This window comes from Chrysochloris asiatica, unplaced genomic scaffold, assembly GCF_000296735.1.
Source record: "Chrysochloris asiatica unplaced genomic scaffold, ChrAsi1.0 scaffold00007, whole genome shotgun sequence".
In the NCBI taxonomy this organism is placed as follows: Eukaryota; Metazoa; Chordata; class Mammalia; order Afrosoricida; family Chrysochloridae; genus Chrysochloris; species Chrysochloris asiatica.
The window spans coordinates 6,526,396-6,553,122 of NW_006408525.1; the positions used below are offsets into that span (position 1 = coordinate 6,526,396).

The following is a 26,727-nucleotide window of genomic DNA, read 5'->3' on the forward strand; positions in this document are numbered from 1 at the left end:
AGTCAGGTGGGAAAAGGAAAATAAAACAGCCCATTCACACAGGTCAGCCTGAACGGGAACTGTGGGAGATGGAGGGTTCTGATGAAGGGATCGTGGGGTGCCTGGAGGTTACTGCTATTGGGACCTGAAACTTGCCTTTATTTCTGACCTCTGGAAAGGCTGTCATCCTGCCAGGACTGTGGGATTCCAAATCACTCCATCTCATACCTATTTTATCCTTAAAAAGGATCCTGGCCCAGGTAGAATGCCTATAGATATTTGCTGAATTTTTATTAAATGTCAGATACTTAGCTAACTAAGGCTGATGTTGAAAATGGGCCCTACTGTCAAGGCCGTGCAGTAGAGTACTGTTAAGTGAGCCTGTGTAGACTTTACGAGGGTTTGAATCATACCTGTGTAATCTAGCACCAGGGCCTGTCTTCAGGAGGAGGGATGAGAATCAAGATGAGCAAAAAGCCAACTGCTTTAGGGAAGAGGTCAGACAGCCCCCCATTCTCCAGTTTTATCAGCACTTCTGACAGCAGCTGTCCTCCCCACCACACTCGATTTCTCAGCTGAGTTCTAGAAGTCCTTATAACGACCACACAACTCACCTACCATACTCACCGTTATGTGGTGTATAGGAAGTAACAGGCTACAAGTTGAGATTGGGATCCACGTGGAAATAACAGGAGACAGTTCTTCAATCAGGATAAGCTTCCTAGCAAGACACCGCTCAGCTTCTTGGCCATGCTAGCCAACAGGCCTTTTTCTGGCCTCTGCCTTGCGTGGACAAGGGTTACATCTCTTTGCTCCACTCTGCCTCCTGCCTGAAGGTGCTCAGCTCTCTCACCCCCAGGACCAGCAATGTCACTGCAGCTGCCTCACACTGGTCTCCTGGTGCCCACCATTCAGACTGCTGCCACCATTTCTTTGCCACTGAGCTCTGCTGTGTTTACCATCATTTCTCACCATCTTCAGTGTTACCGTCCTCTCTTTCCTGAGTTTAGGTGGTTCTCAGGGCAGGAATCCCTGGTCCAAAGGATGAACCCCACTCCAGGCTCTCCTTGAATTGGCCCTTTTATTCAATTTCAAGGCATGGCTCTCCCAGCCAGACCACTATCTGACCAAGTCCCTTGGTAGACCCTAGTCACTCAATTTGCATAGTAATTGTTGGCCAATTCCCACAAGGTCCCTTAATCCTAGTAGTTGGTTTTCAATACTGTGTTTGCATTGTAAACTAATCAGTGCCTTGCAAGATTATTGCCCAGCCAATCATTTTGGCAGAATTATAAACCCGAGGCCAGAAAGACCATATATAAGAGAATCCATTGCACTATACCGATCCAGTGGACCCGAGGCAAGTAAGCGCCTGACACTCAGCAGCAGAGTTTTACACATAGAATTGTTGTTTAACCTTTACAATTTCTCCTTGAGAAAGATGGGGAATAATATTTGGGAATAAGATCAACATTTGATAATATTATTATATTCCCATTTTGAAAATAAGACTCAGAAGGTTAGTGACCTGTCCAAGGTCATAGTCATTGTAAGAAATTTGGAAACCACAGATAAAGAGGATGTAAAAATTATCCATAATTACACCCCCTAGAGATAACTAACATGTTAGAGAATATCCTAGAGTTTTTTCCTAAATATTTTTAAAACATTTAGAGGTATTTTAACTTTTTTTGTACCTACTTTTTAGACATTGTGGATTTCAGTTTCTTACAATGAATAACAATCCTACATATACTGAGCAATCTTAGGACCTTTACAACGTGAATCATATCCTAGAAGTGGAGTGGTAGGCTCGAGGAGAATGCATAGTGTTCAGGCCTTTGATAGATTGTCTGATTAGGCAGCCACTTTTATTTGCTGTCGACTTTACGTCTGTTGTTGGTTTGTGACTTTGGAGAGACCCAGGTGTGACAGAGTAGAACTGCTCCAAACGGTTTTCTTGGCTGTAATCTTTACTGTACTGCCAGGTGGGTTTGAACCGCCAACCTTTTGGTTACCAGATGAACGCTAACTGTTTGTACCACCAGGGATTGTAGGAGCCACTTTTTAAAGAATTTGCTATTGTGAAGTGCCATCCAGTCAGTTCCAACCCATAGCAACCCTGTATAGGGTTTCCAAGGAGCAGCTGGTAAGCTTGAACCGGCGACCTTGTGGTTCAAATCAACTTTACAGTCTAGTGCATTAGCCCACAGCGCCACACCAGGACTCCTTTTAAGGAACAATAGCTAACAATTTTAAAGCATACACCAGGTACCATTTCCAATACTGTATGTTTATGAAGTACAAGCAGCAGTGAAGAAATCAAATGACATATTGCATTGGGTATATCTGCAAAAAACTTCTTTAAAGTGTTAAAGAGCAAAGATGTCTGTAAAAAATGGCACCAAGCCTCCTCCCACAACACTCTGTGGCTGGATTCAGTGATTCCTGGCAATGGCCACACAGAACTCAGACACCATGCTCACAGTTACAGGGTTTATTGGGAAAGCGTACGATGCAGGATCGAAATGTTCAGGATACAGTTCTTCCTATCAGGATAGCCTCTTTCCAGGCATGCCTGCAAGCAGGTCTCTCTCTAGCCTTTAGCCTTTCAGCCATGCAGCCTCTTGGCCTCTGCCCTGCTCCAACAATCTTACAAAACTCTTTCAGGTATGCTGATAAATGCTCCAAGGAGACAGAACTCCACAGGCTCTAGCTCCGGAGGTCAGCAAACCTGGCTCCTCGCACTCTGCGAGCAAGCCCCCTGCCCAAAGTCACTCAGCTGTACTTGCTCCTTTGACCAGGAAATCCACTGCTCTGTCTCATGCTCTGACACTTGGTTCTGCTGCTGCCAGTCCTCTGATATCACATCTCTGTCTCCTGGATCAAGAGGTTTGACATGCTCCACTCCTGGCTCCTTCTTCATGATGGTGGTAGTGGTGATATGCCATGGAGTCGATCCTGACTCATAGCTACCCTGTGTAGAGTTTCCAGTTTCTGTGGCTGTAAATCCTTATGGAAGCAGAAAACCTCAGCTTTCTCCCACAGAACCACTGGTAGTTTTAAACTGCTGACCATGAGATTAGCAGACCAACCACAACCACTATGCTACCAGAGCTCCTTTCATGATGGTAGTAAGATCCCCCGTTCCTGCTTCTGAGATGACTCATTTTATATAATTATAATTCATCTTGCTAACAAACTGCATCATACAGTCCTGTCAGCATCTTCTCCCACCTCCTCTTACCCACACTCATCATTGTTTGGTGGAAATTACAACGGTGGGTAGAAGAGTCATGTGAAGTAATTCACTATACTGCAATGTCAGTGGGAGAACTAAGGTATACCTGACCCAGTCCTGGTATTTCCAGTCACCTCATGCATGTGAAAGCTGGACAAGGAGTAAAGAGGACCAGAGAATCAATGCATTTTAAAATATGGTCTTGGAGAAGAATACTAAAAGTACCATGGACGGCCACAAGAACAAACAAATCATGGAAGAAATACAGCCAGGACGCCCCTTAGAAGCCAAGATGGCAAAACTGCATCTCTATACTTTGGACATGTTAGCAGAAGGACCCTGTCTCTGGAATGACATCATGCCTGATTGAGAATCGGTGAGAAAGAGAAAAACCCCAAGGAGACGGACTGCAATAATGGACTCAAACATAACAATGTGGGGGGGGGCCCAGGACCAGGCAGTGTTTCCTTTGGTTGTACATAGGGTGGCTATGAGTCGGAACCAACAGACAGAGATGTGACATCACATAAGAGATACAAGGAGCCCTGGTGGTGCAGTGGTTAAGTGTTCACCTGATAACTAAAAGGTCTTTGGTTTGAACCCACCAGCTGCTGTGAAGGAGAAAGGTGAAGCAGTCTGCTTCTATAAAAATTTTACAACCTTGGATAGGGTCGATATAAGTTGGAATCAACTAGACCGTAATGAATGTAGTTTTTGGTTTGTTGTTGTCAAGTGCCATAGAGTCGGTTCTGATCCATAGCGACCCTGTATAGGGTTTCCAAGGAGCAGCTGGTGAGCTTGAACTGCCAACCTTGCAGTTCAAACGGCTTTGCAGTCTGACACATTAACCCACACCCCTACACCAGGACTCCTAAGGGGCCTATAAATAGGTGCTATCGCCATTCCTATTTTACAAATTAGGAAAACTGAGGCCCAAAGAGGTTAAGAAACTTAACCTCTTTATACACCCAATAAATGGTAAAACCAGGTGATAAATCTAGCTTTTGAGTTCAGACTCTTAATCTCACTCTATTAGACTGCTTTTTTGGTTGAATCACAGTGTTGTGTCAGAAAGAACTCTCGAAGTTTCTTGCCAGTGGCAAGAGTGTCAGCTCAAGCCCAAATCACTGTGACCCCCAAGTGAGGAGGGGAACAGTTTTATACAAGAAACATAGAGCGGTTAGAACACACAGACTTGTCTTGTCAGCTGGGGTGGTAAGTTCTAGCAGACCCTTATCCTGTAAGTGGGAATAAACCCACCAATAAACCCTTATCTTGGTTGTATGGATGGGCTAAGTTTTATCCTGTTTGTTCAGGTGTCCTTGGGTCATTCTGGCCTTCAAGGTTTTCCTGTAAGAAGTTTCTTATTTTTCCATAGGGTGAGGTGGGGGGAAAGGGGAGCAGGGTAAACTATGCTATAATATTTCAAATGGGGGCTGTTAATTATACTTTAATATTTCAAATGGGGTGAGTTATTCATAATTTGTGGCTGGGTGTGTTCTGTGAGTGTTTGGTTTTTTTTTCCTTGTGAAGAGGGATTTTTATGAATCCAGCTCTGCTCTGGAGTCCTGGTGTGGTGCTGTGGGTTAATGCACTGGACTGCAAAGTCTATTTGAACTGCGAGGTCGGCGGCTCAAGCTCACCAGTCACTCTTTGGAAACAGGGTCACTGTAGGTTGGAACTGACTCCACTCACCATGCTCTGACCTTAGCACTTTTCCTGGAAGCCAATGGCCTACCTTGTGTATTAATAATGGCCCTAAGACAACATCTTTATAAAAGAATTCATTACTGAGTATTTAGCTTGTTGCCCTGAAGGGTTTAAACCTTAAGGCTCATCAATACCAGCTGCTCCTCAGAAACTCTATACAGGGTCGAAGGCACTTAATAACAACAACGAGATAGAACCAACTCAACAGCACCTAACAAGATCAATTTCATTGGAAACCCAAACTCCTGTCACATCACAGACTCCATCCTCCAAAAGCAATTCAGCCAAGGCTGCATCTTCTCTTACTCCCCACCCTTCTTCTCTATGGCCCCTAAGAAGACAGGTCCATGGGAGGCAAGCGGGGAGATGAAGCATGTACAGATATTGACACTGAGGATGATGAGGGACAAGGAACCTGTCCTATTGGTGCCCATTCTTGACAACATACACCCTCTGAGCCAGGCTTCCCCGCACATAGATCCAGAGGCAGGTGATAAAGGCATGGAGCATGGAGCTACCTGGCTAAGACGATACGGCTCTGCTTTTTTCATTACAAGCTGAATGGTTTCTCTTGGAAAAGGCCCCAGCCTATGGATCTTCTCTTTTGAGATATTCCCATAGTGTCCACCCCTTGGGCACAGCCCCTCCTAGTCCCAGGAAGACTGGTAGCTGGCCAGTGTAGAAGCAGACTCTGCTAAAGCTCTTGGCAGAGAAGTTGTTGTTAAGTGCCGTCGAGTCGTTTCCCGCCCAAAGCGACCCTGTGTAAAGTTTCCAAGGAGCAGCTGGTGAGCTTGAACCACTGACCTTGCAGTTCAAACGACTTTGCAGTCTGATGCATTAGCCCACAGCGCCACCCCAGTACTCCTGGCAGAGAAGAGAAGATGGCATTTCTGGATGACAAGCTCTGTACCAAGGTACTAAGTGCTTTGTATATTCCCTCCTATGTTTCTACCCAGTAGGCTTGTAATTGGGTTTGTTTCCTTTATTTACAAACAAAGAAGCTGAGTGTCAGGTGGAGTAAGTTACTTGGCCTCACCGGACTAGGAAGTGGCAGAGTGAAACTTGAGCCCTGTTCTCACTCTACAGTGCAGACTCCTAGCCTTCCACAGCTGCCAGCTGGCCTGAGTCCCAGCCCTCACTGCCCTCCTCGTATTCCTTCCCAGATTAACGGGCACAGTCTGGGCGCTGATGCCCAAAGTGGAGAACCCCTCCGAGGAGACCTGCAGGAATTTCTGGGTGGGGAGATCCTTCTGCATCAGCTGGATGACCTCACCAAAGTGAATCCCGTGACGTTGGAGACAGGTATGGGCCTTCCTCTCCCCAGGAGTGTTGGCTCCAAGTGGGTGGAGGTGTGATGAGAATATTTGGCCTATCTTCACTGGGTGCAGACTGAGGCAGGCGGGACTCCTGGAGCCAGGTGGGTTGTTCTATCCTCGGGCCCAGGGGAGCTTGGCAGCTCTACCTGGGCTCCCCAGGGCAGACTGCTTTCAATTTGGGGCTCATCTTAATTAGATCTTGTACCTATTCATCAGGGAACTGCTGGGATCTAATGGCACTTAGCTAATTGTAGAGAGAAGGCAGGTGTGTGTCTGTATGAGGTTGTGTCTACATTTAAGCCAGATTTCACTAATGGTGCCTGTGCCTCAGTCTTGAGGTGCCTGCAGGCTCGGTACTCAACAGACATCTTCTACACCAATGCTGGCTGCACCCTAGTGGCACTGAACCCCTTCAAGCCGGTCCCTCAACTCTATTCACCAGAGCTGATGAAAGAGTACCACACTGCGCCTCAGCCCCAGGTAAAGTTCAGCCTGCTTTGTGTGGCCTCAGGGCTCCCCACCCTCTCTCTTGGACTCCCGGAAGCTCTCCCATCCCTATAGTAGGTTCATCGGCCATGCAAAGGCTCATGGTCTCCTAGTGGTCTGGGCTTCAGGAAGGCAGAGAGAAAGGTACCAACAAGAACTTACAGAGTTTTAGGCAGATTGATAACTGACTACAGGAACAGTGGGGGCAAAGAAATACTGGTTTAATGGAACTTGGAACCTAAAATAGGGACAGACGATGAAGGATTTTTATGTACTTGTTTGTGGTTTATTAATAGGAAAGGATTTATGAAGGTATATATTTGTGTATTTCGCACACCACCTTTTTGGAAAAGAAATTACATGCGACAAGGATTTGTCCTAGAAAATTCAGCACATGTTCTACTGAAAGGAATGGATTCCTTTAGAGGTGGGTGGTGGGGCAGGCTGGGAAAGGGCTTACTGGTGCTGAAGCACATATGTATTCATGGAAAAGCAAGCGGGACCTTGTGGAGGAGAGCTGTGGGAAGTGGGCAACAGATACGAAGAGAAAGAAGAGATGAACTAAGGCAGCAGACAGGGTGAAGGTAGGAGTGTGACCCGCACCTGCTATGACAGGGGAGTTGGCTCCAGAAGGTGAGACAGGAGGCAGTGAGAAGAGTTGGGGGCTTTGTAATTCTCCAGGTAGAGGTGGCATGGGTAAGCACAGATGCAAAGGGTACTTTCTTGCCTCAGGAGGCTGTGAGTGAGGGATCAGTGCTGCTGGGGCTGGGGCTGGGCCAGGCTAGGCCTCCTGAAGTGGACAGATCTTCCAGACACTCACGTTTGGCTAAATGTCCTTGTAGCTCGCCAGCTACGATGTGTTCCCTGCTAGATGTGTCCTCAAAGACAAACACCATGTCATCATCCCTGTTTCCCTAGTGCCTGGCATGGTGCCCAGCACACTGAGGACAATTAATGAGTATTTCTTGAAGGAAGGAAGAACAGTGAGCTTACATTTCAAATTACATCGATCCACTTAGTTACTGAGGGTCTTGGGGAAGATTATTTAACTCAGATTTCTCTGTAAAAAAAGCGTTTGCCATCCAACTAATGCACACACTTAAAAAAGTTCTTTGCAAACTGCAAAGTATCATAACAAAATATAATGAACCACAGAATTAAACAAACAAGATGAAGTAAGGCAGGCACATTTAGAACAAACATGTTAATGTTCTAGACTGATCCAGGCCAGGATGCTTTCAGACTGAGAGAAGATGAGTGGGTGAAGCTACGAGGGGTTCCCACCATAGGGCATATGTTAAGGGGTTTGTCTGGAGGAAGCATCCTAGCACTGTTCTTGGCAGCCTCCCCTCCTCAGCTACCCTTGGATGAGCCACTCTTTGAAGAAGAGAGGTGTGCACTACTCACCTGACCTTTCACCCTGTGATGTTTCAGAATCTGAAGCCCCACATCTTCGCTGTGGGTGAACAGACCTACAGGAATGTCAAGAGCCTGATTGAGCCCGTGAACCAGTCTATTATTGTCAGTGGAGAGAGCGGAGCTGGAAAGGTAGGTGGGCCTCCCCCTCACCGCTTCAGCATCCTGACTGGCTGGGTTTGCTGCAGGTCAGTGTGCTTGGGGGGCAGACCTTGGGTAAAAGACAAGAGTTCTAGACCAGGCTCTGCTGTAACTCTGGACTATAATTTTTTCAATGAAAGTCGAACAAGCTCCGGTGCCACTGAAAGGAAAGGCCAGCTGCTGGGGACAGCAGAGTAGCGGTCAGAGTGCATTGGAAACAGTATTCAGATTCCTGAGACCTCACTTCTCTCACCTGCAAAATGGTCCAGTGAGGACCAACCAGTGTCAGATTTCCCGATTAGTAAAGTAACCAGGGCTGATGAGTAATCTGTCACAAACAATTTTGTCGTTTTCACCACATCACAGGTTCTCCTTTGAGATATGGCTGATGTCTGTCTCTCTCCCAACCCTACAGTATCCGCCTATAGAACCAAAGCCTCTTTTCAATTTGACAATCCCTAACAAATGGAGTACCCGGTCAGCAAGATTAACATGGGGTTACCTGTGTTTACTTACTAATCTGTTCATGTGAAAATGTTCACTGCAGATTAGTAAATGAGCACAAGGTAAGCACAGACATACCTTGCTTGTTGGGTAATCCACACCCCATTTGTGGGACAGCTGTGGGGGTTTACAAGAGCCCTTGGCAGTGCTCCTCTAACAGTAGCTGGGGTTACTTGTGGAAAGGGTTTATTAGAGTCGTCTGCTCTATGCCCTGGGGGCTACCAAAGCTGGCAAGGGTAGTGAATAAGGCCAGCTGGGAGGGCATGTCACTCCTGGGTGGCAGAACCACAGAGGGTAAGACAGAGGTTGCACAAGGCTGGGGAGGAGTTGCCTAGCTGGTCAGAGGAGGCTACTGGCCCAGAGCTTGCCATCTTCTCTCCAGACTTTCCCCAGCTGCCCCACTCCTCCCAGGCTTGGCACTAAATGTACACAAGAGGTTCTTTGCACCATGAACTCATTCTGCTTACACCATGTGTGAGAGAATTATTGAGCACCTGCCAGGTTCCAGGCCCTGGGCTAGGAGCTGAGGCATGGCAGGGGAAGAAAGAAAGATAAAAAATGCAACATCCAACTCTCAGAGATCCTAGTACCTGGCAGAAGACAGACATGGAAACAAATGAAGACAGGAAGTTGCAGGGTGAGGGCTTGGACTGGGTGAGAAGGGAGTATTTCTGAGAGGTATATTGAGGGGACCCATAAAGCAGCTGACACCCAGCTTCCCTGACAGAGCCCACTGTCTCCCAGAATTGCTCAGAGGAAGTGAGGCTGGACCTAGCCCGGTCCCCGTACAGCCAGGGCTCTGAATCCTATATCGAGCAGCTGCTTTGGCCATGGACTGAGCTTGGCGTATTTTTTATTTTAATTTAATTTTTATATAAGATTTATAGCTACGTAGTTAAATCAAGCAATACTGCAAGGCGTATGAAGAAAACAGAAGCTCTGCTCCATAGCTAACACTGTGCACACTCCCTAGAGTATTTGCACCCATGTTTCTAAAGCACATATGGATGCAAATACTGTTACTGCTTAATTTTTTCCACTTGTTTAGCTTCCTGTTGTGACAAGGACTTAGCCCTTAATTTCTCTGCCCCCATTTGTAGAGCACGGTGGCTCCATACAATAAGCACTGGACTGCAAACCACAAGGTCTATGATTTGAGCCAGCCAGCTGCTCCTCAGGAGAAAGATGAGGCTTTCTGCTCCTGAGAAGATCTGAAGCCTCAGAAACCCTATACAAGGTGGCTTTGAGTCGGAACAGTCCACAGCACCTGACAACAATACTCCATATATAAGTGTATCACAACTCCTAATTAAATCAGCCGTTTTTACATTATTATGACATAGGAGCTGTGGAATGTAATATGATTATATTTCCTTTCCCCTCTACTTAATCATTGCTCCCATTTTTTTTTACTTAGTTTTTATAGAACCCAAACCAAAGTCACTGTTGTCAAGTCCTCCCTGACTCATAGTGACCCCATGGATTTCAGAGTCAAGCTGCATTCCCTAGAGTTATTAAAACAATGAACAAAGAGCATCCAAGAGAACGGTACAGTGTCAGGTGGTCTGCCGTATTTGTAATTAGTGTACCAGAAAGAGAAGAGAGAGCATGGGTCAGAAGATGTATTTTACAAAATTAATGAAAGAGCATTCACAGATCCAAGATCAGAAAGCATCTAATAGATGTTGAATACAAAGAAAAACACACTTGGTATGTCCTAGTCACACTAGAGATGAAAGAAAACAGATAAAAGGCCTCAATGAAAACAGAAAATCTACAGCTAACATCATACTGGAGACCTGGACTGGACTGCTAACCACAAGACTGATGATTCAAACTCACCAGCCGTTCTTTGGAAACAGGGTTACTGTGAGTCGGAAGTGACTCGATGGCACTGACAACACCATCATACTTCATGGGAAGAGACTGAGTGCTTTCCCTCTAGAATGGGGAGAAAGACAAGATGTCTGTTGTTACCACTTCTATTCAGGATCACTCTGGAAGCCCTAACCAATACAATAAGGGAAAAGAAGTTGATAGAAAGGAAGAAATAAAACTGATTTCTACAGATGACATGATTATTTACATTAAACAAAAGAATTTACGGAAACAAGCTGCTGAAGCTAAGTTGAAGTGAGGTGCACAGAATTCAGTGACAGTATATAAGACCCATTGTGTCTGTGTCCTAGCAACAAACAATTGGAAATTGAAATGAAACTGTACCTCAGCTTAGCTCATTAAAAACAAAAGCAAGCCTTTTGAGCCGTGCATTGACTTGATGTGTGATTTTCACCATTTCTTCATCTTTCTGTGCCTTGGTTCATCATTTGAAACTCATTTGTCTGGCCACACCTCTAGAGCTCAGTGCCTGCCAAGGGTCTACAGCAATGTCAGCTGGGAGGCCTCAGAGACACCAAGTAGCCAAGTCAGGGTGCTTGTCCCTTCTCTGCTTGTTTCTTTTTTGAGCTGAGGAGAAATTCATATAATATTCACCAATTAGAAGTGAAAAATTTAGTGGTATTTAATACTTTCAGTGTCTTGCAACCACCATGTCTATCTAGTTCAAAGTATTATCATTACCCCAACAGGAAACCCCATGCCCATTAATTAGTATGCATTCCCTGCCCCCCCACCCCCACCCCCGTCACCCAGGCCCTGGTAACCACTAGTCTGCTGTCTCTATGGATTTACCTAGTCTAGATATTGCTCTACAGTTTGTGACCTTTGGTGTCTGGCTTCTTTTACTTAGCGTAATATTTTTGAGGCTCATCCACATTGTAACATGGATGAGTATTTCATTCTTTTTTGTGGCTGTACAATATGCCATTGACGTAGATATCACAGTTGATGAATCCAGTCATCCATTGGCAGACGTTTGGGTTGTTTCCACCTTTTGGTGGAAGATCCCTGAAGGGCATCTTCTGCAGCTGTCAGACAGGGGCACTCGCCCATTTGGTCAGCAGCCTGTGTAGGGGAGAGGAGGGCTCTGGCTCAGAAGCAGGAGAGAACCTGGGCTTAGCTTTCACAGGGCTGTTTCTACTGCAGACATGGACGTCTCGCTGCCTAATGAGGTTCTATGCTGTGGTGGCCTCCTCGCCCACGTCTTGGGAGAACCACAATGTTGCAGAAAGGATCGAACAGCGGATCCTGAACTCCAACCCTGTCATGGAGGCTTTTGGTGAGCTTGGCGTTCTCTGCACAGCACCTCTGTCCCATTTCCTCAAATATCTGCCATCTTCCTAGGAGCTTTAAGACCTTCTCTTTGGGGGGCTGGAGAAGGAGTGGATCCTTTACTGTGTTGGATTCCCAGCCTCCTTCCAGCCCCTCAGGACTTCTGTCCAGTATAGGACTGTCGTTCTATCGTCTCCCTCCCTCCAGCCTAGGCACATAAACAGTGATGCGGAGCCAACCTTATGGCTCATCTAGTCTAAATCCTGGTCCTCCATCAGCCCCTTGGTGGTCCAGAGAGGAAGAGGACTGGTCTGAGAGACAGTAACTAGCGTCCAGGTGTTGACTAGAGCCCAGATGTGCCTTACTGTCTAACCCCATCATGACAGTTTACCTTCAGAGAAGAGCAGCCCTGGCGGCCTGGGCTTGCTCATTCCAGTTCCTTACCAGGAAGTTCTAACTCTCCTGAATGGCACTTGCAGAAGTCTGAGTGTCCATTTCCCAGTGCCATCCCCTGGGCCATGGAAAATAGTGACGGTGACTTGAAGATAGGAAGGTGGGGACCCTGCAGCCACCTTGCCCCATGAGAACTCAGTCAAGCTGAAGCAGTGTTAACATAGGTGTGGTTTGTAGGGAACGCATGCACGCTGAGGAATAACAACAGCAGTCGCTTTGGGAAATTCATCCAGCTCCAGCTGAACAGGTAACAGCCACAGCCCACTAGCTACAGAATGAAAGGCCATGTCTAGCCTGGGCCACCCTTTGGGCAGAACCCCACCTCTCCCAGTCTAGCCTAGTATGTATGTGGGCATTTCTAGGGTCAGGAAGCCCTGAGGTTGATCATTAGCTGTAGCCAGTCTAACGTCAATTGTGGGGAAGTGTGCTTACTGTGGCCTGTGTCTTCCTCCTGGCTCCTAACCTTCTCAGGAGTTACAGGTTAAGCTGCCTCGCTCTGGGCCATGCCCCTGAGCTGAAGGTGAGATTTTTGCTTCTGCTTCAGGATGGACAGAGGGATGCCCCAAGGTCATGACCCTTCCCACCTGAGCTGGGTACAGGGGGATGTCTCCGGCCCTCAGGAAGCTATGGGGGAGTTTCTGGGTTGCAGTCTAGCACATGGTAGGTGCCTAATAAATTACTGTGAAGTCAACAAGCAACTAATGGGCTCTGACCTGTGTGTGCTTAGGACCCAGCAGATGACCGGAGCTGCAGTTCAGACCTACCTACTAGAGAAAACCCGAGTGGCCTGCCAGGCCCCCCAGGAGAGGAACTTCCATATTTTCTACCAGGTCTGCCAGCAGGGCTCTCCCTCACCAGCCTTTCGGCTGTACCATTGCTTATTCCTGCGGACTTCTGGGGTGCCTCTGTGCGCTGGGCCCGGGCTCTCTGCAGGGTTTTGACATGGGTTTGTGGCAAATCTCCTCTGTCAGACCAGAGGGTGGGACTGCACATCTCTAGAATGGAAGCTGTGTCACCTCTTCAGACAGGGAGCAGGGGTGCTCCTAGAATGACTGAGGTCTTCCCTAACAGAATGAGGGCTCCCAGTAGGCATGAATAATACGTCTCCCCAGCTTTCAGCCTGGGAACGTCCTTAGGTAATGGGTATGCCTCCCCAGTAAGAACAGAGGACTCCCCAAGGTAGGAGTGGGGTTCCCTCCTTGGCTACAGGCTTCAGCGTAGGGACTTTTGTGGGCTTTGGCCTCTGGTTGGAGACACCCAAAGCTCTGTTTCTTTCCTTACCCCGGTGCCTGTCCTGGGACCTTTCAGCTTTGTGATGTTACTGCCATTTCTCACGCCTCCTGTGGAGGTCTGGGCACCCCTCGTAGCCCAGGCTGAGCCCCAAACGCCCTCCCTGCCCACAGATCTATAAAGGAGCCAGTGCAGACGAGAGACTGCAGTGGTACCTCCCTGATGGCGCTGCCTTCTCCTGGCTGCCCAACCCAGAGAGGACTTTGGAAGGTAGGGGGCACCTGGTCCAATAGCACCCACCTGCCCTCACAGCCCTCACCACCCTGCTGACCCTCTGTAGCCCTGACTTGGATTCTCTTTCAGAGGATGATTTTGAGGCGACCAAAGAGGCCATGCTCCATTTGGGCATCGACACCCCCACCCAGAACAACATCTTTAAGGTCAGAAGAAAAACCACACCACTTAAATTTGGCAGAGGTGAGGGGGGCATTTCCTGAGCCCTTTCCTGGACTTGTGCCATGTTCTTTACGTGTTGAGCTAGCATTTGGACCCTGCTTTGCAGCCCCCCAAGGAGTCACCCACCCTCTGTTGCTGAGCCTGGAGACAGGGTGCTGGCATGGGGGTGACAGAGACACAAAGGAGAGCACATTGTTCCTCAGCGCCCAGGATCAGTTATTAAGATAGCCACGTATTGTTTGATACGTTAAAATACAAGAACCCCATTCATATGCTGTATTCAGCAGTCCTATGTGTGGGAAGATTATTATTCCCATTTTATAGTTGAGAAAGAGAAAATGACCTGCCCTGGGTACACGCCCTTACATGATGCCAGTAGAGTTTGTACCAGACTTAGTTCCAAAGTCCCGCCATTTTTCTCTGCCCTCCCACCCCCTCAGGCTAGGTGACCAGAGCCCCTCTAGTGGCCTCCTTCCTCCTATCTGCCTTTACTGTCAGGGCTGACTAGACCAGCAGAGTACTGGGAAGGGTAAGATGGGATAAGTTGGCAGCAGGGACCGAGAAGCCACTACAGAGAGAGGGCAGCTCAGTGGGAAGTGGCCTCCACTTTCCATAGGGGCTGCTCAGCATGAAGGGTGCCACACCCAGGATGAGGGGCCATCACTAGGGTCTGGGCTGCTGGTTTGAGGGTGGCATGCCCTGCTCCAGACACTGCCCACTGGGCATAACAGTCTTCTCTCAGGGGTTCTTGTACCTGCAGGAGGTTGGTGACCAGAAGGCCAGGAGCATGTGTAGGGGCCCCCTGTCCGAGGCAAGACAGAGATGAGGGTACAATCCTGCTCTCTCAGAATCAGATCCAAAGGTTTCAGAATGGCTGGGCCCAGGGTGTCCCTTCTACAGCCCCTGGGAACTTAGCCATATGACAACCCTAGTCCACGAGGAACTGAGTCTCCCTGGACAGTGGAAGCCAGAGGGATGGATGGTGGGTGGACATGGCACCCACTGGCTACCTTGGGAGGTGTCTGAGATCAGACCACTCGGGTTCCAATCCTACTTTTACCTTTTACCAACTGTGTGGTCCCCGGCTTGTGGTTTCTCCTCTCCTCGGATGAGCACACCGCACACACCTCACTGGAGGTGACCCATGTAACTGGCCCGCTTCTTTAGTAGGGGAGCAATCCGTGGGAGTGACTTTGAGTCTCATGAGTGTACTCAGCAGGGAAGAGACCCCTCCTTAAGGAAAAGGTGCCCTCTCTGGCCCCTCTCCTCCCTCAGGTCCTAGCCGGACTGCTGCACCTCGGCAACACGCACTTTGCTGACTCTGAGGACGAAGCCCTGCCCTGCCAGCTGATGGACCCTGCTGAATGTGAGGGGCTGGGGGGTCCTCCCAGGAAATCACCAGGGTTGAGTACGAATCTTGCTGTGGTTGTTGGTTGCTGTTAAATTGATTCCAACTACATTTTGAATCTGATGCCTTCACGAAACCACCAAACGAAATCTCGGGTTCTGTCCCAGATCATTTACTCATCACTCCATCTCTGCTGGGGGGACAGTTTGTAAAATTATTTGTTCCACATGCGCTAGTGTGAACTAGGACAGAGACGCCCTGGGTTCAAGTCCTGGCTCTGCCCCTTGAGGCCTGCTCCCCGAGGTAACTTCCCAGTGCCTCATGGCAGGGACTGTTCTAACTGAGGACTCGCCCTCACAGACTCTGTCAGGACATATGCATCACTGCTGCGGCTCCCAGAGGACGCGTTGCTGGAGACACTGCGGATCCGAACCATCTGGGCAGGCCGGCAACAACAGGTGATCCGGAAGCCGTGCTCCCGAGCCGAGTGCGCCACCCGAAGGGACTGTCTGGCCAAACTGATCTACTCACGGTGAGCAGGTCCTCTGGGATGAGCCATGTGCTGCACTCAAATTCTCCCTGCTCTGGGGCTGGATGGGCCACCGTCAGGCTGCGTGGGGGAGACCAGATAAAGCAGGCACAGGTCTTCTTCCTGTTCCTCAGAGCCCAGAAGATGGGGCAGGGGGGACTTCCCAGGCTTTCACTGAGGCAGGGCCCTTAACCTGTGTTCATGAATACTTCAAGTGGGGAAGTTGCCACGCTCCTGTCCTAGATTCAGCTCCAAGTCTTGGATAGCACACTGAGCAGTAAGTGGGAGCCCAGAAGAGTAGTGGAAGTGGGGGGGTCCTGGCCTTTCCCTGATATGTTTCTATGGCCACCCTCTGGCCACCAAGCACTAAAACCACAGGTCTCACCTGGGTTCTGAGAACAGGTGCAGGGACCCAGAACCCTCCAGATGATGGGACAGAGTATACGGTGTATGTGCACATGTGCATATGGGACCATGAGCACCCTTTCCGGAGATGGTCCCCTGCTCCTTTTAGAACCTCTCAAAAGAGCCAAGAGCCTGAGAAGCACCATGAAGGGAACCAGACCCTCTGGGTTGGAAATGGCCCACTGCACCTGGACCCAGACTAGACCATTGTTGCAGCAACAGACCGAGTTCCCACGCTTTCAACTAATTTTTGGTCAGAATTCCAGATTAAAGATTTGTAACAGCCTTTGCCTCCACATCACTGAAAGACAAGCAGCTACATGTGATCATCAGAGTGAGCTTGTGCTGAAGATGGTTTACACATGGTGACGGCCAATTAGGTCATTGTGTCACTAGGAGAGTTTGTTCCTTGTCTTAGTACCTCGAGGGAGTATTTGAAACCACCCGCTGCAAAAAGAGGAGCTCTGATGGTTTGGTGGGTTGTGTTGAGCTGTTGACCACAAAGGCGGTGGTTCAAACCCAGCAGCCGTTCCACAGAAGAAAGATGAGGCTGTAAACTCCTGTAAAGATTTACAGTCTGAAAGCCCTCAGGAAAAGCTCTGCTCTGTCCTGTTAGGGTCTGTCTGAGTTGTCGAGTTGATGGCAGTGGGTGAGTTTCGAACAGAGATTGAAATCCTATTGAGTTGAGAAAAACTGCAGAGCAGTGACTTTAAGAAAAATTATACTATAAACCTTTACTCAATTCATATTAAAAACCTTTACAAAAATTGCAAAGAAGAAACCCCTTCATAGTGTTTCGTCCGTCCTCACACTGTACAGTAATCTTCTTCTGTACATCATCTTCTCTGGAGAGGGTGGAGGGCACTGGTGTTGCTCTCAGGTGACCAAGTTAAGACAGGAGGTGGACTCTGGGCTTGGGACTCCACAGTGGAGTTTTGCAGGGAGTCCAGGAAACTCAATTCTTCACAAACCCAGGCTTGCCCACCAACCCCTTCTAGTTAAGACCCCAGCTGGGTATCAGGCTGTGCGACCCACTCCCTGACGAGCCTCAGGGTGCCATTCGGTCCTGGGCTCAGTCTTGCTGGGAGGACAGGCCAGGTTCATGTGTCCTTGGGAACATGCAGGTGCAAGAGGTCAAGACTGGTGGACAGGCTCAGGTTGCAGGACTCTCCAGGTGTGGTGCTCGCAGGCTTACCACAGTCCACTCTCCGTCTCCCAACAGGTTGTTTGACTGGCTGGTGGCGGTGATCAACAGCAGCATCTGTGCAGACTCCGGCACGTGGGCCACCTTCATAGGTAGTGGGGCTCACTGTGCCAGGGGCATTCCTGCAAAAACCTGGGGAGCCCTGGACTCGGGGGCAAAGACCCTAGGTCCACTGTGACGCTGGACAACTCCTTTCCTTTATCTGGGCCCAGGGCTCACCTGTCCACCAAAGGGCGAGGAACACTTCATTCTCTGCAGGCCAACTCAGATGGTGCCTTACCTAGCTCAGGGCTGGGAGGACATGTTGTTGTTGTTAAGTGCCATCAAGTTGGTTCCCATCTCTGCAGGCCTGTTGGATGTATACGGATTTGAGTCATTTCCTGACAACAGTCTGGAGCAGTTGTGCATCAACTACGCCAATGAGAAGCTGCAACAGCACTTCGTGGCTCACTACCTGAGGGCTCAGCAGGTGAGGTCTGGCTAAGGCAGAGCCCTAGCCTCAGGAGCTGACTGTCAGCCTGTCCTTCCGCCTCTGCTGCTGCTGCTCTGACCTCAGACTACAGCTGTCTTCCCACCTTGGCCCTCTAGGAAGAATACGCAGCCGAGGGCCTGGAGTGGTCATTTGTCAACTACCAGGACAACCAGAGCTGTTTGGATCTCATCGAGGGGAGCCCCATCAGTATCTGCTCTCTCATAAATGAGGTGAGGTGGGTCAGCTAGTAAGCTGAGCACCGGAGTGTTGGCCTTGGGACTTTTTTGGGGACCTTGATGGCTGGCCGATGCCCTGTTGGGACCTCTGTCTCCCCATCTGCTGAATGAGTCTGCTAATCTCTGCCTCTCAGGGTTACTACGATGCCTTGGTGGCCACAGGGTGGTAAGGGTTGTGACTCCCCGCTGCTATCCCACCAGGAGTGCCGCCTGAATCGGCCGAGCAGCGCAGCCCAGCTCCAGACACGCATTGAGGGAGCCCTGGCAGGCAGCCCTTGCCTGGGTCAGAACAAGCTCAGCCGGGAGCCCAGCTTCCTGGTGGTGCACTATGCGGGTCCTGTGTGCTACCACACAGCTGGCCTCGTGGAGAAGAACAAGGTGAGCACTGCACCAGGAGGCTGTTCCCCATCATATCCTCTCCCTCCTACTCCAGCCTGAGCCACCCACACACGACTCATGTTACACTGGGACCTGCTCTTCTGCACGTGGACCTGCTGTCCCCTAGAAGCCCTGTCTTCTGTGGACAGCTCCGCCTGCACTTACTGCTGCCCTTCTCCTTTCCCAATAGGACCCCGTCCCCCCTGAGCTGACCACACTACTACAGCAATCCCAGGACCCCCTGCTCAAGGTGTTGTTTCCTGTTACTCCCCAAGAGAAGTCTCAGGAGGAGCCCTCTAGCCAGAGCAGAGCCCCCATGTTGACCGTGGTGTCCAAGTTCAAGGTAGGTCTGGGGGTTCTCATGCTCACTCATCCATCTCACAGATGTTCTCAGAGCACCTCCTACAGTTGCTGCCATTTGCTGGGAACAGTGGTGAGCCAAAGAGATGTGGCCCCAGTCCGCAGGGAGTTTATAGTCCAGTGTGGACGACAGAGACTTCAGACAGACTATTGGGTATAGCTGATCTGAGGAAGCCCAGCAGCACTAGGGTCACACCGTCGAGGCCTCCACCTACTGTTGATAGGTGTCAGAGGACAGCAATAGTCACGTGAACCTCTGTGACCCACCCACTCCCAATTCTCCCACTTCCTGCTCACACTCACTCTCAGCCAGAGTACATTTGTCTCGGATGCTTCCGTCGGTCTCTCAGGCCTTGTGCTTAGTTTATTCCTTCTCATCCATCAGATCTCAGCTTTACTGTCACCTGTGAGGACACACCCAGGGAAAGCAGGTGTGATAATGCCCTTCTGTCCCAGCCCAGGCAGCCCCAGGCCCTGCCTGACCCACCCCTCTCTAACACACAGGCCTCCCTGGAGCAGCTCCTGCAGGTACTACACCGCACCACGCCCCATTACATTCGCTGCATCAAGCCCAATAGCCAGAGTCAGGCGCACACCTTTGTCAGGAAGGAGGTAAGTAGCCCTAGGCCACAGGTGATTCGCTTGTGTGTCATCTGACCAAGTCCCTGAGAGTGAACAACAGGACCAGACTTTCAGCTCCAGTGGAGAGACAAGGAATCTCTCCTACTGGGCCTGACTCGGGGCGGGGTTTGGCTCACTGCTCTGACCGAGCAGTCATGCATGGTTGGGTGATTCATTCAGTGGCCTCGCCAAGAAGGCAAGTAGGGGCTTCAAGCCACCTTGTACTTTACTCACCAAGCCACGTGCCCTGACAAGAAACTATGGCTGTTCTCAAAGGACTGGATATCTTTTTGCGGTTAGCTGAAAGTGTCTAACTTTATATTCCATGCATAGTAAGGTTTTTCTGACGGGAGATCATTTTTCAGTCTGATTTGCATAAAAGCCTGGGCGCAGACTCTAGGGGTATAGATGAGGTATAGGTGCTGGAGATGCTCAGGAGTGTCCCAGTCAGCGGGTGTCTGGTGTATGGCTGCCTTAGTCATCTCCTTGTTAAGTGCCGTTGAGTCAGTTCTGACTCATAGCAACCCTGTATAGGGTTTCCGAGGAGAGAGCGCCTGGTGGGTCTGAACTGTTCACAGCTCAGTGCTGATCCACAGCGCCACACCAGGAGTCCTTAGTCATTCAGTGCTGCTCTAACAGAATACCACAGTGGATGGTACTGTCTCTCTCCCAGTTAGGACGCTAGAAGTCCAAATCCAGGGCACCAGCTCCAGGGGAGGACTTTCTCTTTCTTTGTTGGCTTGGGGTTTGGGAGGAAGGCCCTTGTTTCCTTTTAGTTGGCCTGGTATTCCTTGGAGATCTCCATGTGTCTTGGCCTCAATCTTCCCGTGGATCTAGAAAGTTCCCAGCACAAAGACCTGGGTTCACAGGACATGCCCTGCTCCTGGCTCGTCTTTCTCGGTGGTAGCATGTTTCTGCCTCTGCTCTTTTCTCACTCCTTTTATTTCTTGGTAGATAAAAGGTGATGCAGGCCCCACCCCAGGGAGACTCCCCATATATTGGATCAGGGCTGTGACCATTGAGGATCATCACATAACTGCCAAATCACGAAAGACTTGAGATGGTCCAGCTGAGATGGCACATATCTGGGAGAACACAATTCAGTCCGTTACAGTGGGTTAGGGTTTATAGTCAGGACCTCCTGCCCATCTGTTATGAAAACTGAAAAGGAAACTTTGGCTGAGCTGTGTTGTGAGCTGGAGAGTCCTTGGTTCCTGCTGGAAATGATGAGACAGGGCCATAGCTTTGTCTGACGGCATGCATCCAAGAGACGGATGTGGGGTCTCTAGGACCTATCTGCCCCAGCCTTGGGATAGGCTATAGGGCCTGTAGAAGAAGGCTAAAGGGATAGTGTTAGGGCCCCCTGGCCCCATGCTGCAGGTTCCTTCCTGTCTCCACACCTGCAGGTCCTGAGCCAGCTGGAGGCCTGTGGCCTTGTGGAGACCATTCATATCAGTGCTGCCGGCTTCCCCATCCGGTGAGTGGATGGGCCAGACCCAGGGCAGGGGCATAGGGAACTGAAGACAAAGAGGCAGGTCTCCGAAGTCAGACTGGAGGAACACCCCTGCTTACCCTGCTTACTGAGTACAACTTCTCCATCAGGGATCATAAATCTGAAGAGACTCTGGTTCTGTAGGAAAGTGCTGTGGGGCCAGGAAAGAGACAAGCGCTGACCATATTAGACACTTGACTCTTTGATGTGGTCAGAAAATGTGACATTGTTCACTGCAGATTAGTGACTAAGCACCCATGCTTACCTGGCTTACTGGGTAACTCGGCACTGGTCCAGGGACAGCATCCATTAGCTTCCTGTGCACGCTTTAATTGCAGGTGCTATTTCTGCTAATATACTGGTGAATATGGAAGATGAGTTTCTGCCTCTAAGGGCACACATTGCTGTGGAAACAAGGAAAAGAATTACAAGTATAATTGGTGCTAGGAATGAAACAAGAACTACTACAAGATAGACTCACAGGAAATAGGGTATCCTTGGGCCTATGGGCGGAAAGGAACAGCCTGGAAAGAGTTGGGGACAGAGGGATGCTCTAGAGAAAGGGAACAGAGCACCGAGAATGGGCAGGGTGGGACGAGATGAGACAGGCCAGTGGGTAGAAGCCAGATCACGAAGTCCCGGGTGAGCCATTGGAGGACTGTGTGATTTGTCCTGAGTGCAGTGGATGCTGCTGGCCGACTCGTCCTCTAAGAAGATCCCTGGGGCAGGACAGAAGGTGTCCAGACAAGAGGGACAGCTCAGATGAGGGTGGCAGTACAATGATGGAGAGAAGTGGGGAGTAGAGCAGGGTTTGTGGTAAAAACAGCAGGACTGTGGAGTGATAGACTAGAGAGTGTTGGGCTGAGGGAGCAATAAACTCCAGGTAGCAGCAGCAAATTCCAGGCTCTGTCCCCTGTCGATGAACAGGGGGACCGTTTACTGAAACTGGATTATCTGAAGGTCTTGTCAAGGTTGAGAGCTCAGCGGAGCTTCCGGGACTGGAGGTGTACTTGCTCTGCTCACACCGTGAGCAAGAAAGAGGTCACCTGGGAGGGGTACGCAGTCTGAGGCCACACCCTGGGAAGCCTCAAGTTTGGCGAGAAAGCAGCGAGGACAGCTGGGTGACAGATAAGGCCAGATGGTAGGGTCCTGGAGGCTGAGAGAATGTGCCTCTCGGGGAAAGGCATCTCAGACCTAGAGACCAGGTAAGAGGGAAGCTGAGCATTGGCCACTGCATTTGGTGGCACAGTGCTTGATGCTAATTGGTGCAGTGTTTGGGACAGAAGCTAGACTCTGGATGGCTGAGCAGGAACAGGTGGAAGAAGTACAGAGATCAGGTTTATGTGAGGATACGAGTCAGAGGATGATGGAGACTGGCTGGCATGGTTATGTGGTCAAAGTGGCCCAGCTATCTGACTTACAGGGAAGCCTCTGAGTCCCTTTGGAAGATGACAGGTGCCAAGGCAGCAGAAAGGGTGCACAGTGGTCTCAAGTGGTCACTGAGTGACCCTGGCTCCCTCGCTGGCCCGGGAACAGATTAAATGAAGGTCATTCTGCTGAGCACTATGCCTGGCTCAAGACCAAAGTCATTCCCTTCTCTTCTCCCGCCTGCTTTGGGCTCCAGGGTCTCTCACCGGAACTTTGTGGAACGGTATCAGTTGTTGAGGAGGCTCCGTTTTCAGGTATCCCCTGGCACCCACAGCTTAGCTCCTGCCAAAGGGCACTCAGGTGAGTGGGGGCCCTTTACCTGTTCACTGAGCTGAAGTTTCCTGAATACTTAACCAGGCTCCCTGAGGGCTAGATGCTGGGGATTCACAGCACTGCCCTCATAGTTCTTGGTTTCACTGGAAAGGGGGACGGCAGGGCTATGAACAGAGTACTGGGGAGATGGGAAGGCTTCCTGGAGGTGGTGTCTGGGGGCTTTGCACTTATCAGAGTTAATCTAAATGACCACGTGTATGTGAGGAGCGCTGGGCCATTCAACACCATGCAGCCCGGAAAGAACGGTGGAAGGTGGCTGACTAGGTCGGGGCTCCTGGACTTTATTCCCTGGCAGATGGGAGGCACCGGGGAGACCCACGATCTCCATCAGCCTCATGCTTTCTGGGGCTAACTCTGGGTCCCCATGGAGGACCATGCCAGGGGGCAAGACCCATCAGGGAGGTGGCCTAGGAGGTTGGAGCACGGTCAGGAAATGTTGAGAAGACATGGGCCAGATGATGCACATGTGACTGGAGGTAGAGGTGGAGGAAAAGACCGTGAGGAAAAGCAACAGGAAGAAGGGTTAGGGACCCTGCTAACCTGAGTCCCAGGTCCCGAGTCATCCAGCCAAGGTGTCTGCATCCAGCCGAGGTGTCTGCAAGGCACTGGGAATGTTAGGGAAGGCCTGGCCTGGAGCCCAATTTGGTAGTGGTCACCATGTCAAAACCTATACCTGAGGCTCTAGGAGTGAATGAGCCAGCCCCTCCAGCTGCCCCCTGATTCTGAGATGACTCCACTTTGCTTTTCTCCCTCTTGGGCAGACTATTACCACTTTCACCCTCTTTTCTCCTCTCTTCTCCCACTTCCCTCCTCTCTCTTCTGTGCCCAAAGCCCCTCTGGTGTCTGGTTGATTTTGCTGCTGTCTCTCATCTGCGGGGTCTCTTGGCAGCCTCTGTCTCAAACAAGGCACTGGGCAGCTAAGGTGCTCAGAGCCCTCAGGTAAACCCTCCCTCCTCTGCAGAAGTCACCCACCCCATGAGGTATGGGAGGGTAAATACAGGGGATCCACTGGGCCTCACAGGGCTGGGATTTCTGTTCTCCCTTTTCCCACCCCCAGCTGGGTGGGGTCAGGATGAGGAAGGGCCCAGTCCTCGCTTACCCTCACATCCTTAGAAACAAATGCTGGCTGAGGTTCCAGTCTAGGAGTGGCTTAACTAAGCCAAGCCTACCCAAAGGGACCTGTGGGAGCAGAGACTTAGGGCATAGCCACAGCGAGGAGTCCAAGATTCCTCAGACTAGCCATGGCCCCGAGCTCCTGGACAATGAAATCTGAACGTGGTCTCCCTGAAAATACAGGAGATAGAAATTATTAGAGGCAAGAACAGCGGAAATGAGGCCAGAGCCAGCTTCGTAAGACCAGAAAAGGGGGAGACGAACAGGAGCGTGTAGAGGGGACCAAGCATTAATGGCGTCTTGTCTTTTATCTCCAAGAAGTGCCTCCTGACGCCAACGAGGCCACACTGCAGCCTCTCCTTCAGGACATTCTCCACACTCTACCCACTCTAACCCAGGCAGCCACCACTGGGGAGTCAGCTAAGGCCACGCCAGCCCCCGTGCACTGTGGGAGGACCAAGGTGTTCATGACCGACTCCACGGTGAGCTGGTGTGGGGATGAGGAGCCAGAATGAGGCCAGCCACGTGCTCTCCACCACTGGGTGGGGGGGACAGGAGGGCTCAGGACCTCCCTGCATGCCTTCTCCCAGCTGGAGCTTCTGGAAGGCGGGCGTGCCCGGGTGTTGGAGCAGTGTGCACGCTGCATTCAGGACAGCTGGAGGCGACATGTGCACCGCAAGCAGGAGAGGCAAAGGCGGGCGGCTGTGCTCATCCAGGCAGGTAAGAGGGCTCCTTCCAGCAGTGCTGGCACACAGACCCCACATGATGCTGGCTTCCTGTGAACTCTTGCTTATTGAGTCCCCATCTCCTGGTGCTCACTGTCCCAGCCTAGGATTCCAGTTCTCTGCCCACCTCACCCAGAACATCTGTACAGTGCAATGGAAACCACCATAGGTGCCCCCTCATAGGTTAGTTGCCATCGAGTCAGCCTCCAGCCCATGGTGACTCTATTTACCAAAAGCTTAATGACTGTGTTGTGATCTTTTTCCTGTGTCTGGACAAACCTCAGCCACTCGTTCCTGGTTAACACGGAAGCACATCCGGAGGCTGCACACAGCTGCCACCATCATCAAGCGTGCATGGCAGAAGTGGAGAGTGAGTTTCTGACCCATTATGTCGCAGTGGGGGCTTGAGTACCAGATGGACTGATTGAGAATGCTGGCTCTGCCACAGCTAGCTGAATGGCCTTGGGCAAGTCACTCTACCTTTCTGAGCATTATTCCTTATGTATGAGGATGATACCACCACCGCCACAGGGTGGCTATAACGGTAAAAAATGGCAGCGTGAACTCTAGTACTGTGCTAAAAGTGATGGTATGTTAGTTCTATCTCAAGAAAGCTTTGTCTAAGGTAGCTAGTAAGTACTAAGCCCAGGACCAGTCACACTGATGTTGTAGCCTTTGGCCTAAAGCCACCCTACCATCCAGAATGACAAAGTTCAAGTCTTCCCCTAGATAAGCTGATTTATGAACAACCGTTTGAGTTTCCAGCTTCCATTAGGAGGGCGAGATCAATCCAAAGCTATAAAAGGATGTTTTCTTTTTAAGATCAGAATGGCCTCCCTTGCTTTTAAAGAACTGGATGGTGTGGAAGACAAACATCTGTTTCAAGATGCCGATTTCCTGAGCTCCAACCCATTACCTCCAGTGCAGACTAGGCTTCTGGGGGCAATAATCCGCCTCTGGCCCCTGGGACTGGTCCTGGCTAACTCAGCCACGGGAGTACGCGGCTTTCAGAGGAAACTGGTTGTCTGGGCCTGCCTCCAGCTTCCCTCAGGAAGGCCCAGCAGCGACACCCTGCTGACGGCACAACACGACCAGGCTGGTGTCACATCCATTCGAGCGCTGCCTCAGGTAGGTTGTGTGAGGGGACAGCCTGTACCTCCTACCCACCCCACCATAATAGGCAGGAATCAAACTTGGGGACTCTACGGGGGACTAAGGCTGCCACAAGAGCCAACCCTGTTAAGTAAACCTGGAGTGTTTCCATCAGCATAGCTGGAAATTTGCCAGAGCCCTTCACATTGTCAGTACTAGGTGTTTTAGGATCTCTTTTGAATCTTAATTAGTCCAGTTTTAAAAACTTGGATTACAGTAATGGCTAGAGAAGAACAGTCAGCCAGCACCTCACAAAGTCACGGTCCACAATCACAATTCCCGTTAGCAATGGGGAAAAGGTGGAAGGCACGTGTGCTGGAGGGTCCAGGTGCTGGCTCCCCCGCCCCCTACACACACACACATATACACACATTGGATAACCTGAGCAAAGTCTTGTCTCATTTCTTGCTACCACCAATTCTTCCCTGACAAAATGAGGCTCATACTTTCCACCTACCACACAGGTTCTCAGCAAGGATTAAGTGAAATCGGCAGGGCAGTAGGAAGGCAAGCTTATAATTACTATAGGTCACAAACTAGATAAAACCTCCCAGGAATGTGTCATTCTGTGGCACTCCTGGGAGCTGGGCTAAGCTTAGCTGCTTCCATCTCCCCCTAGGGTTCGATCAAGTTTCACTGCAGAAAGTCTCCACTGCGCCACGCTGACATCTGCCCTGAGCCTCCACCCTACAGTGTTACTGGCTTTAATCAGATTCTGCTGGAAAGACACAGACTGATCCAAGTGTGACCTCTTCCTGCCCTCTGCCCTCCCCTGGCTGGGTGATCCTTGCTGCCTTTGCTTCTCCGGGGCCTTCTGCCAGCTGCCTT

The 26,727-nt window shown here is 50.2% G+C and overlaps 1 protein-coding gene across 1 annotated transcript; it reads left to right on the top strand.

Annotated features, from left to right (window-relative positions):
* The first annotated feature begins 5,811 nt into the window (after positions 1-5,811).
* Positions 5,812-26,647, top strand: MYO19 (myosin XIX). The gene is made up of 24 exons (XM_006833629.1): positions 5,812-5,844; positions 6,094-6,232; positions 6,578-6,726; positions 8,167-8,280; positions 11,839-11,971; positions 12,595-12,664; positions 13,145-13,247; positions 13,821-13,917; positions 14,011-14,087; positions 15,379-15,469; positions 15,812-15,983; positions 17,608-17,681; positions 17,937-18,058; positions 18,178-18,291; positions 18,499-18,675; positions 18,866-19,018; positions 19,540-19,647; positions 21,063-21,133; positions 22,773-22,876; positions 24,341-24,504; positions 24,613-24,742; positions 25,032-25,117; positions 25,570-25,875; positions 26,519-26,647. The coding sequence occupies exons 1-24, from the start codon at positions 5,812-5,814 to the stop codon at positions 26,645-26,647; spliced, it is 2,916 nt and encodes a 971-aa protein (XP_006833692.1).
* The last annotated feature ends 80 nt before the right edge of the window (positions 26,648-26,727 follow it).